Source organism: Zootoca vivipara, chromosome 2 (assembly GCF_965207765.1).
Source record: "Zootoca vivipara chromosome 2, rZooViv2.hap1.1, whole genome shotgun sequence".
NCBI lineage: Eukaryota > Metazoa > Chordata > Lepidosauria > Squamata > Lacertidae > Zootoca > Zootoca vivipara.
The window spans coordinates 3,161,704-3,174,590 of record NC_142584.1 but is presented as its reverse complement, the minus strand read 5'-3'; the positions used below and the strand labels follow the sequence as shown (position 1 = coordinate 3,174,590).

The 12,887-nt window shown below is 45.7% G+C and overlaps 1 protein-coding gene across 19 annotated transcripts in view; it reads right to left on the bottom strand.

The window, feature by feature from the left end:
- Positions 1-12,142, bottom strand: part of SMARCC2 (SWI/SNF related BAF chromatin remodeling complex subunit C2) — a 31,232-nt gene extending 19,090 nt beyond the window's left edge. For all 19 annotated transcript variants that reach the window (XM_035102742.3, XM_035102769.3, XM_035102776.3 and 16 more), the window contains exons 1-9: positions 11,963-12,142; positions 8,626-8,745; positions 7,159-7,244; positions 5,508-5,589; positions 3,262-3,354; positions 2,283-2,352; positions 1,127-1,196; positions 778-853; positions 421-552 (exon numbers count right to left, since the gene is read on the bottom strand). In XM_035102742.3, the coding sequence (XP_034958633.2) occupies positions 421-552; positions 778-853; positions 1,127-1,196; positions 2,283-2,352; positions 3,262-3,354; positions 5,508-5,589; positions 7,159-7,244; positions 8,626-8,745; positions 11,963-12,073 (840 nt within the window). In that variant the 5' untranslated portion in view covers positions 12,074-12,142. The remainder of the gene's footprint in view (positions 1-420; positions 553-777; positions 854-1,126; positions 1,197-2,282; positions 2,353-3,261; positions 3,355-5,507; positions 5,590-7,158; positions 7,245-8,625; positions 8,746-11,962) is intronic.
- Positions 12,143-12,887: the final 745 nt, after the last annotated feature.

The following is a 12,887-nucleotide window of genomic DNA, read 5'->3' as shown; positions in this document are numbered from 1 at the left end:
GGAACTTGGTTGGATCCAGCAAGGCACTCCTTACATTTGTGAGCAAGTGTGAAAATTCAGGATCACACTACATACAACATCATACAAAGCAAGGCTATAGGATCAGAATCTTACAGCACAGGTTGATTTTGCCTTAAAATGAATCTGCGCTATGAGATTCTGATCCTGTAGCCTTACTTTGTACAGTATGTTTAAAAAAGCGTTGCTGGGCATAGAGGAACTCTATTTAAAAGACCAAAATTATACAAGAAGTGGACACAGAAACAGTGGGTCTGAAATCCTATAATCATGCTCCTATATATGCTTTGGCCAGAGATGGTTTTGTTCTCGGTCTTAGTTTTTCTCTCATTAGAACATAGGTATATCCAAGATATCCCAAAAGTATGATAAAGAAATGGAAGTTCTCTAAAAGCGTCGTACCTCATCAGTGAGAGTCTTGGCAGAGATTTTCTTCCTGCGGGAGACGGGGCTCTTCTCATCATTTACTTCGTAGTCTTCTTCATTCATCCACTCATTGAAAGTGTCTGTGTCCAGGATCCATTTGCCATGAACCTTGATGTGAGGAGAAAATAAACCCATCACTGAGCACCTTGAAGCAAGAAGGGAAATGAACCACTTCCCAATCCAAAACTGCAACAAGGAAAGGATCAAAGGAATGTCTCTGGCCCAGTGGACATAACATGAATTTAGGAGCCTCACATTCTGTGACAGCTGCCTTGAGTGACCCAATCTCAAGTTCTTTTTGTACTCAAACATCAAATGAAGGCAATCCTTTACCTTACGGGGTCTCTCTGGTGTGGGTGCGTCCTCCACGGGGGCCTCAATTTCACTTGCTGGTATCCAGGTGTCATAGCTATGAAAGAAAGCAGGTAGCAGTTGATTCAAAACTTCTCCTGCACAATGTAGCCAGTTTCAAGGAATGGGTGCAGAAATTAAGGCACAAGTTCATCTATACCCCACTTTCAGAAACAGGAAAAACTTAGAGTCAGCCAGATTCACATTCTTAAAATTTACAGGAATTGGTTAGGAGAAAACAAAAATAGCAGAGTTATAAACCACAATATAAAGGGGAAAACATGCTTCCTATACCTACACTGGGAAGGATGCTAACCCTGCTCCTGCTCACCTGTCAGGGTAGTAGCCCCAGTGCAGGAGGACCTGTTTGTCTCTCTTCATGATCGGGCGAACCCACTCTTCTACAAGAAAAAGTAAACATGGATGATTAGAAGTGATCTGCTTTGAGCCCCTGTAAGGGAAGTTGGGTAAAAGAATGGCTGCAGCTGCAATAGTTGAGGTCCTCTGCAGAGGCAGGTGGTGACTGGAGACATGCAGTGGAGCAATTTCCACCCCAGGGAAGCTTACCCAACCGGCCTGTGCTGTAAGATCATAGGAAGGTGCTTTCCTCCAGATATGGGGTTGGGTTTTTTGTTTTGTTTCTTGCAGGGTAATGCAGAAAGGCCTCCTTGTGATGGAGCCCCAGTTGTGGAAGATCCTCTCCACAACCTATGAGTGGTGCCACACAACAATACCTTCTGTGCCAGGCATAACCCTTATTTGCCTGAATATTTTAAGTATTGGTTTATGTTGTTAATCTGTTCTATTGTTTAACTGTTGAAAAACGTCTTTGTTTCAATTGATTGTTTTATATTAATGTATATTATTATAGAATGCCTCATTAGTCATGCCTGCTGTATACAGCCGAGATATCCTGAAATAATGGGAGAGAAGTAGCTAACAAATATTGGAAGCAAGTGAAATAAAATTGCAATGGGGACCAAGTATCCTGCCTAAGAATGGTGCATTCTGGGATATGCAGAGTAAAAGCTATAAAGTATTTTAAACACTGACGGTGCTATAGAAAATATGAGTGTTATTTTACTTCTTTAGATTTAAATGATTTGTAAATCATGTTTCGCTTTCCTTCACCACCACCACAGCCCCTCGGCCTTTACTAATGAGCTGTTTTCTATTGTTGCTGCTTTAAATGTGGTCTTTCACTCCAGCTGCACACGTGTCGTTCCCCTATTGGAAAAAATGCAAGTAGCACTGCAATTTGCTGACTGTTTTATCAGCATGTCTAGCTGCAACCCAGGGTGGGATAATCAAGCATGCAACAACCAGTGATCATAGCTGCCAAGTTTTCCCTTTTCTCGCGAGGAAGCCTATTCAGCATAATGGAAAATCCCTTTAAAAAAGGGATAACTTGGCAGCTATGCCAGTGATCACACAGCAAGGTGAAAGTTAAAATTCTACAACTGAATGAAAATAGACAGAAACCTTACCTTCTTCAAGGCTACCAGGGACAGGGAAGACAATATGGGAAGCATTGTTCTTATCTTCTGTTACTGTTCCCTGTGGAAAGAGATCAAAAGACCAGAACATCTGAATTCTAGCAGGGTATGCCTCATGATGAGGCAGGTTACAGAATGAAAGCTATCTGGAAAAGTTTATTTATATGCAATTAAACCTGTCTTCCTCAATGCCATGCTACACTAGCAAGAGGCCCAACTTGCTTATGAAGAGTTAAAACAGTTATTAAAACCTCATCACTGGATCCAAACCACTTAGGTTTGGCGAAGCATCTCACCCTGCAAGCGGTTTAGGTAGGCCTTCCTTCTCTTTGGTCAGCCTGTACTGGCTTTGAACCACCTGTTCTCCTTTGCAGCTCTTTATGACAGGGACTCCCACTTGGAAGTCCTACATGGCAGTACCTCTTCTCCACACAAAACTCACTTTCCCCATGAAGTCCTTAATTCTCTTCCCCAACAAAACCAAAATATATGCATGCGGAACTGGAACTGCTCTCACACATCTTTTGCTTTCCTTGCGTTTATCTCCTGCAGTGTCCTTATTTAGACTATTCTCTCCTTGAGCCTTTTGTTTTGCATTACTCTGTAAATTCTCAGGCATTATAGGAGTGCTGAATTGCTTAAGCACCCACACCATCAGGGCATTATTGTTCAGTGGTATTTTCCCAACTTTCAAATGCCCTCTTTACAAAAATTCACTAGTAGAAGGGGGTCACCAAATTATCATGTGCCATTCCATGAGAGAGACTTACTACTTTTAATATTTTAATGGTGCCTTGTGGTTATTCAAGTGAAAACTTACATACAGCATTGTGGCAAACAAGCAGATGTGTTGCTATATTATTCTTAATTCCCAAGCAAACAAGCATACCACACTCAGCCATTTTCAGATATGCATGACTCTGAAAATTTTTGTGATACCTAGCTAATGCTGTTTTGCAATCTCACCCACCTGGTGCCGTTTCACAATGTCTTTCAGCTTGGACTGCAATTTAGGGTCAACATCTGGATGCAAATAGATGTTAGGTCGGGAGAGACAATTGTTCTGGAATAATAATAATAATAATAATATATTATTTATACCCCGCCCATCTGGCCGGGTTCCCCCAGCCACTCTGGGCGGCTTCCAACAAAATATTAAAATACAGAAATCCATCAAACATTAAAAGCTTCCCTAAACAGGGCTGCCTTGAGATGCCTTCTAAAGGTCTGGTAATTGTTGTTCTCTTTGACCTCTGGTGGGAGGGCATTCCACAGGGCGGGTGCCACTACCGAGAAGGCCCTCTGCCTGGTTCCCTGTAACTTGGCTTCTCGTAGCGAGGGAACCGCCAGAAGGCCCTTGGCGGTGGACCTCAGTGTCCGGGCAGAACGATGGGGGAGGACACGAGTGTATACTGGACCGAGGCCGTTTAGGGCTTTCAAGGTCAGCACCAACACTTTGAATTGTGCTCGGAAACGTACTGGGAGCCAATGTAGGTCTTTCAGGACCGGTGTTATGTGGTCTCGGCGGCCGCTCCCAGTCACCAGTCTAGCTGCCACATTCTGGGTTAGTTGTAGTTTCCGGGTCACCTTCAAAGGTAACCCCACATAGAGTGCATTGCAGTAGTCCAAGTGAGAGATAACTAGAGCATGCACCACTCTGGCGAGACAGTCTGCGGGCAGGTAGGGTCTCAGCCTGCGTACCAGATGGAGCTGATAAACAGCTGCCCTGGACCTGCGCCTCCATGGACAGCTGTGAGTCCAAAATGACTCCCAGGCTGCGCACCTGGTCCTTCTGGGGCACAGTTACCCCATTCAGGACCAGGGAATCCTCCACACCTGCCTGCCTCCTGTCCCCCACAAACAGTACTTCTGTCTTGTCGGGATTCAATCTCAATCTGTTAGCCGCCATCCATCCTCCAACCGCCTCCAGGCACTCACATAGGACCTTCACTGCCTTCACTGGTTCTGATTTGAAAGAGAGGTAGAGCTGGGTATCATCCGCATACTGATGAACACCCAGTTCAACCCCCCTGATAATCTCTCCCAGCGGCTGCATGTAGATGTTGAAAAGCATGGGGGAGAGGACGGAACCCTGAGGCACCCCACAAGTGAGAGCCCAGGGGTCTTAACACACATCCCCCACCACCACTTTCTGAACACGGCCCAAGAGGAAGGAGCGGAACCACTGTATGACAGTGCCCCCAGCTCCCAAGCCCTCTAGACGGTCCAGAAGGATGTTATGGTCGATGGTGTCAAAAGCCGCTGAGAGATCCAGCAGGACTAGGAAACAGCTCTCACCTTTGTCCCTAGCCCGCCAGAGATCATCAACCAGTGCGACCAAGGCAGTTTCAGTCCCATGATGAGGCCTGAAAAATGGTCCACTTCTTCCAGGAGTGCCTGGAGTTGTTCAGCAACCACTCGCTCAATCACCTTGCCCAGGAATGGAAGATTTGAGACTGGGCGATAGTTGGCCATATTGGCCGCATCTCAGGATGGTTTTTTAAGAAGCGTTTTAATAACCGCCTCTTTCAGCGGGTCTGGGAAGTCTCCCTCACAGAGAGAAGCATTCACCAACGCGCGAAACCCATCACCCAGCCCTTCCCGGCTAGCTTTTATGGGCAAGGATCAAGGAGACAGGTGGTTGGTTTCACTCGTCCAAGCAGCCTGTCCACATCCTTGGAGGAATTGATCCCACACAACTTGACTAGGCAGGACTCTAGCACTCCCCCGCCCCGGCCCTGCTCCCACGGTGGAGTCAACCTCTTCCCGAATCTGAGCGACTTTATCTGCAAAAAACTTTGCAAAATCATTGCAGGAGATCATGTGGCCCGTACTGGGTCCGGATGGAGCAGGTGGTTCTGCTAAATTGCAAACCACCTGAAAGAGTCTCCTGCTGCTGTTTTCCGCAGATGCAATAGAGGCGGCGAAGAAAGTCTTCTTCGCCGTCGCTACTGCCACTTGGTAGGCTCAACTTTGAGCTCTAACCCGTGTCCGGTCAGCTTCAGAATGAGTTATCCGCCACCAGCGCTCTAGCCGTCTCAGCGATTGTTTCATTGCCCTCAGATCCGTGGAGAACGAAGAGGGTGCTTTGGAGCCAAACAGTCAATTGCCCTGGTTAACAGTCAATAGCCCTGGAAGATAAATAAATAGTGCAGATGAGCACCTGGTGGCCAGAAATCCATATAAGGGCAGAGAAAGGGAAGGAAATCACCTTACCTGCACCAGAGATTTTTCGATCGTCATGAACATCTCCACATTGCGGTCCATCCGTGATGGATTCTGGAAATCGAAACGCCGCCTTATTGGAAGAAAAGAGCAACCTTAAAAAAAATCTTAAATGTTCCATTTTACAAATCTAGACTTTTGAGGAAGAGTGGAAGCGGGCCACAGAATAAGCTGGCCTGGTTCACACATCACTATAGTTGATGTTAAACTACAGTTCAGTACAAATGGCCAGTGTGCTGCTCAGGAATCCCTACCTCATTCCTCCCCCACTTCCTGGCTGTGCCAGGAGCAACAAACCACAAGCCTTGGCTTATTGCATCATCGAAAACCTGGGCCTGTGGTCCATTTCTCCCCAAACAGACCATGAGTGCTACCTAAAGTTTGTTCTTGGCTTATTGCTTGTGGTTTCTTTGGGGGAAGCAAACCATGAGCCCAAGGCTTATTGCTCCCAGCACAGTATGGTCAGCATTGCAAGAGAAGCAAAGCTGGGACTTCATATATTCACCAGGATATTTCACTCACAAGAAAGCATAGTTAAACACAATTAAACATTAACTATCGTTTAACACAACGGGCACACAATGAAAATCTGAATGTGGATTATGATAAAGCTAGAGCAGCATTTAGTACTGTGAACCCAAATGCATCATGGGGGATAGATACATTCATATAAAAAATGGTAACATGAAGGCTGTACTCCTCATTCATATCACTGCCTCCAAGCAGCCACATCCACACTATACATTTAAACCAGTATCATACAACTTTAAATATTCATGACTTCCCCAAAGAATCCTGGGAGCTGTAGTTTGCTCAGAGTGCTGAGAGTTATTATTATGAGACTCCTCACAAAGTGACAGTTCTCAGAGTTCTGGTTACAGGTAGGTAGCCGTGTTGGTCTGGGTCGAAGTAAAATTAAAAAAAAAAATCCTTCAGTAGCACCTTAAAGACCAACTAAGTTTTTATTTTGGTATGAGCTTTCGTGTGCATGCAAGTTGGTCTTTAAGATGCTACTGAAGGAATTTTTTTATTTTAGTTCTCAAAGTTGTTTAACAATCAATCCCTCTTCACAGGGAACTCTGGGAATTTTTAGCTCGGTGAGGGGAATATTGGTCTCCTAACAGCTCCCAGAATCCTTTAACAAACTATAGATCCCAGGATCCTTTGGGGAAAGCCATGACTGTTCAAAGTCATATGATACAGCTTTAAGTGCATAATGCAGATGGGCCCTTAAGACTCCACAACAGCAAGTTGCTCCCTACACACAACATTGCTTGTGAAATGACACTATCTCAGTGCCATAGTCACTTTGCAAACTATATTCAGATTCTTACATTGTTAGTCTCTGAAAGGGGGAGTGTCAAGTTCAAGAATATTTTTTAGCAGGATGAGGTAGACAAATTTAATTAAATAACTAAAATGTCCTTGTTCTATAACCCCATGCTCCCTGGAAAAAAATGGATGGAAGGCAAAGAAACTGTTGTTCGCAACATTCAGATGCATTCAAATGACCTCTTTTACAAGCACTAAATCTGTCAACTCATTTCTGCACAAAGCCAGGAACTCCTACCCTACGAATACACAACCAAAACCTCTACCCTATCATGGAATGTGGTGAGAATAGTAAAGTAAAAATGCTTACCATCCTTGATCACTCTTGAATTTATAGGCTGCTGCAAGGATGTGACATAGGGCACCACCAGCTTTGAAATCTAAGAAGCATTTTATCTATAACAGAGATAGCCAGAGTTAGATGAGCTGCATCTACTCCAGAAAATTGCCTTCTTAATGGAAAATCTCATGAGCTCTCCACCTGTTAGGGTGGAGAACAACATAATTCAGAGCACCTTAGAAAAAGTGTCTGATGCTAACACTAAAGAACTTAACTCTGGCCAAAGAGGGTAGCACTGACTATCAAGCAAGAGTGATTAAAGCCCAGCAAAGTAACTTGAGTTAGGGATACATGCCTTGGATGAATAGCAATGCAATAAGCCAAATAAGTGGAATATAAAAAATTGAACCCATCCTTCAGGAACCAACCAAAGCAACATTATAATCACCCTGCTGCAAGGAAGTCATGGAAAGCAACAAGATATAAGCCTCAAAATTTAAAATGATTTTGAATTATATTTGCACTGAATTTTGTATGGTGGTGTAGATATAGTCAGTATAATTTGTTTTTATGTTAATCTATATCAGTGTAAATGTTTTATGTTATTCGTCTCTATTTTTATAAACAGCATAAAAAATTAAACTGACTTCCAAGCTAGCAAAGCTTAGAACAACAACCAAGAGCGCAGCAAGAGCAATATCCGTCAGTGCCAGCCTGAATCAAAACCTGACACAATTGTTTCTCCGGGAATGCAATAATTGCTGCTTATTATGTGTCTCTCCCAAGCATAATACTCTGAAAAATCCCAACAACACTGAACTGCATGCTTACACAGGGAATTACCATGCAGTTCTGCAAATAGCTAAGCCCCAGAAAAGCTTGTGCTTTATGTGCCCAATTCCTGCTATCATTACAGAATCTCAGAACTAGAATGAGCTAGGAGGCTGAGGTACTGTAGTAAAGGACCACATCAGGAAGAAAGACTTGGTCTAGTCCTCTGTCCAATCAGCTAAGCTTTCTGCATGAGGAACCACTAAAAATAATTCTGCCCCTGCAACATTCAAGTTTTGCAAGTTTCTAGTCCAGGGGTCAGCAACCTTTTTCAGCCGTGGGCCGGTCCACCGTCCCTCAGACCATGTGGGGGGCCAGATTATATTTGGGGGGGGGGAATGAACGAATTCCTATGCCCCACAAATAACCCAGAGATGCATTTTAAATAATAGCACACATTCTACTCATGTAAAAACACGCTGATTCCCGGACCATCCACGGGCTGGATTTAGAAGGCGATTGGGCCGCATCCGGCCCCTGGGCCTTAGTTTGCCTACCCCTGTTCTAGTACCTCAGCCTATCATTTTATTCTGTATAAGAAGACTAAACTGTTCTTAGGCAGACAGACAGACGGACAGACAGGAGATCTCTGTAGAAGCAACCTACTCTGCAGACGATGCTTTTCTTTCTCTACCACACCTGAACCAAGACAGTTGTGAGACTCACCGGTAACTTTGTGAGTGGTGCATTGCTGACATGTTTTCCAAACACCTCCTCTTGGAACTGCAGCAGCTGTACTACTAGGCTGGACAACGACTTATTGGTAGGTGGCTCTGCTTGGATGTACTGCGGGAAGAAGGACCGAGGCTTAGATGACTCCAATCCAGATCACTCTTTTAAGCAGCAATCAAGCACATGTGAGACCTTGGCAAGGAACAGACTGAGTATTCATCATCTTCAGCTACTGGGCTATGGTGACCAACATGCCCTATCCTAAAGTGAGTTACCACTGGTAGCGACACAACCAATTTTTTTCTTTATTTTTTCATAGAGAAAAGAGAAAGAGGCAACAGAGGAAAACAGACAGATATGTTCAGCAAATAAAGATAAAGATGTGTGTTACAATGCAGGTTAGGATGAAAAGTGGATTCCAAGTATCACTGAAAGAGATGCTTTTTCAGAAGGAAAAAAATGGCACACCTAAAGAGATCCAGTTCTACACACTAAGCTACACACTATGGAATAAGAAAGATCCACTAGGCACAGGACAGCACTCTCAAGCAACAAGAGTTTCCCAAAGAACTGTGGGCACTAAACAAAGCTGGTTCTGGCCTCCAAAAACTTTCCGTCAAAATGGGAAATCTTGAATATTATGCCGGGAGATCTCTAGCAAAGGACTGGACTAATACCCAACACTAATGACTATTTTCAATTCATTCAGTATATAATGAGGACATTTTAGGTCCTATGTAAACAAATAATCATGGCCTCAAATCGGCACAATAACCATTTTCATGTGTGGGCAATGAGTCTTTCAGTTGCAGTGCACTGCAGACTTCACAGAAGCTCATTTCATATCAACTCAGGTGGCACAGAGATGAGGGTATCATCAACCATATTCTTAAATCATTCTGTAGTCTGCTGCAGGCATAAAATATCACAATACTCTTGTGGACAACCCACCCCCACCCCTGCTCCAGATTTCGTATGACACAACTACCACTGATGTGACCTGGTTCATAGTTTTAATTGCAAACATTTCACATCTCCAAAGTTGTGTTCCCAAGAAAATAGGTTTGTTGAAGTCTCAACGCTGAGAACACTACCCAGCATGTAAGAGATAACTACACAATTTGAAATTACTAACAACAATGTTTCTATGGAACAAACGGTGTGTGAACATTGCAGAAACATAGAAGACTTGTGCTATGGTGTAACAGTGTTCATTCAGAATATGTTCCCTGTTAATTGCTGTGTCTATTGCCCTATTCTTTTAAGCTTCCATCCTCTGCACATTAGTTGGGGAAATGAGGGGTGGGAGGGAGAAGAATATATTTGCTCTCTCTCTCCCTCAGCAAACAGCAGGGACACCATTTCAAATTTTGGGACAAGAGTCTCAGCAAAAGTCTGGACATACTCAATATTAGCAATGCAATTATTCAGATATAAGTCTCACTGTATTCCAAGATACTCCCAGGTAAGTGTAGCTAGGATTGCAGTCAAGTCTGTTAAAGCTTTAAAGCATACTTCCTGTGAATCCTTTTAAAGCTTATAAATAACAATTTTTATAACTATAACTCTTTCTTGCATATACATGAAGCATTATTAGCAACACAGGTCCATCACATTTCTTTAAGCATTGGGCTTGGAGACTTTGTCATGCACTATCTAGTACACAGGTTCATTTAACGGTGTGAAACAGCAGACTGTGAAGCAGTGAACTGACCACAAAAAGGGATGAGGGGGTTCCCACCCCACCCTTGCTAAACAGCACCCCTACACAACAGAAGCTCAGCCTCCCTGATTTGCCTGGTGTGCAAGTAACAGCCAAGTGTGCAAACAAAGTTTCATGCATGGATCATTCCACCTACATTTAAAGACAGCATTTTTTTAAAGTTCCACATTGCTAGCTTGTTCGCAAAATTATGGGAGTTAGAATGAGAATCCATTCAATGCTGCTCCTTGAGTTGTTGCAAATGACAAGAGGGCTGGCAAGAGTTGAACTTGCAGGGAAGTGGTGAACATCAGGTCACAATCTGCCACTCCAAACACAGAAAGCTGTCTGGTGACTCAGACATTCTCACTTGGAAGGTCAAAGGTAAACAGCATGGGAACCAAAACCCATGCTGCTTGCTAGAAAGGATACAACTGTCAACAGCAGAGACCCTGAAACAGGAAAACTACCAGGCAGCTTGCACGTTTCCTCAAATTGCCCATCCACACATATTACATTTGTGCATGTGTGTTGGAGAGGAGATTCCATCAACATTCATTTCAGCTTCTCGGCCTTTGGCTGATCAGAGGACCACAGAGGAAAGCTACCGCAACATGCAAACAGCCTCAGTAATCTGAGGAGAGGAATCTTATTGCAGACTTTGTTAATGAAAGGAAGAGGCAGAGAGGTAAACTGCAACACACAAAAGCATTTCCATTTTCTGCTGACAGGAATCCACATTAGAACAACAGATCAGATAAACTGAAAAAGCAAAGCAAAGTACCCCAGAGATTAAGGGGCAGCTGAGCAGCTCTCCTGGAGGTAGGAAAGAAAACCACTACAGTACACCGCACCCCGTTTCCAGAAGACTAATGCTTCCTGCCCTGTTACATTTCTGCAAGTCAAAGAGCACAGTTTCAGCAGGTGGGAGAGCATTTATTGAAGTCAATTGGGGATTGCTTCAGGAGGGAGGGTGAACCGTTTGGAAGAAGAAGGGGGTAGGGGAGGTCAGTCAATATGTCAGTGAATGAAACTTTCAGTGACACGACTGGGAGAAATCCATTTGGAATCAAATTACGAAGAAATGCGTCAAGGGACAATGGGGGCATCATGCACGAGGCAGCAGGTGACAAGACACCAAGAGGTCAGATCAGGGAGTCTGTAACCCTGGGCGGCCTGGAGGGAAACAATGGGATGCCAAAATGGGGTCCCCCTTGTCCTCCGGCGGAGGAGGGTGGAGACGGATCGCAGCCGGAGAGAGAGACCCTCTCAGGGGTGCGGGTGGGGTCGTTGGGATGCCCCTTCCCTGTGGAAAAAGAGGGGGGAAGCGCTGCGCCTCTTCTGCCCGCCAGCTCCTCCTATCCCTTCTGGTCCTGCACCGCCCCCCCCAACACCCCCCAACCCCTTCTCGCTTATGGGGAGCAGCCCGGGGCACGCGCGGCGGGGTCCCGCGGAGGGAAGGGAGCGGAGGAAGCAGCTGAGAGGAGCCGGCGAGGCAGCAGAGGAGGAGGGCGGGCGCCCCGGTCTCGCCCTCCCTCCCGCAGCGCGGGCGGCCTCAGGCGGTAGGTAGCGCGGAGCCGACGCAGGAGGCCCGGGCCTGGGCGAGAGGCCGGGCGGGAAGGCCGCTACCTTCTTGTAGTTCTTGCTGAGCCAGATGCGCGCGCTGTCGAACTGGCTAACGGTGTCCGAGGCCTCGTAGTACTTGACGTTGGGGCCGCCATCCTTCTTCCGCACCGCCATTTTCCCAGCGCCGCCGGCCTGGGCCGCGCCGCCGCCGCCGCCGCCGCTCGCCCTTCCCCGTGCGCCGCCGCCGCCAGGGTCCTCGCAGCGCCCTCTGCTGGCGGCGGCTGCCCCGCGCGGCGCGGCGTAGGCGGCCCGGAGCAGCGACCCCTCCTGGGCAGAGAGGGAAGGGAGGAAGCGGGGAAAGCCGTGCCTCGGTTTGGATGCGACGCGCCCCCTGCCGACGGAGAGCCGCAAGACGCGGGGGCTGAAGGGTGGGGAAAGCGGCAAGGGGTGGGACGCATCTTCCACCGGAAACAAGTGTGTGTGTATAATATGTATGCACCCATGCAACATAATATATACATATTTTGGGACTGAATGCTCTGTTTAGTGATGGGAAAGGACACGAATTGAAGTTGAGACTGAAAGTAGCCAAGAATAAATTCCCTTCTTTCCTTCAGTTCAGGAAATGTAGGAGGAGGGCTGAAAATGGGGGGAGGGGGGAGAGGTTAAAAAGCGAAATGTTGTAGCTAACAATTGGGTTGAGTGTGAGTGGGATCAGGGAATTCAGGAAGGTAAAAGTAAGGAATCTCTTGGGGAGAATTAAGAAAGCAAGGCTCAAGCCATATGCTGGACTGGGGTGTGAATCTATATATATATATAAATGTAGGTATTGCGTGCGCAGATGTCCTAGCCTTTCTCCGTAACTGCTGAACCGCATTGCAACAAATTTGGGCACAACGTACCTTGCCCATCAGGGAGGGATCTAGCATTTAAAAAATATCAAAAAACCACACCTTTCACACCTAAAATAATGATTAAACACAAAAAG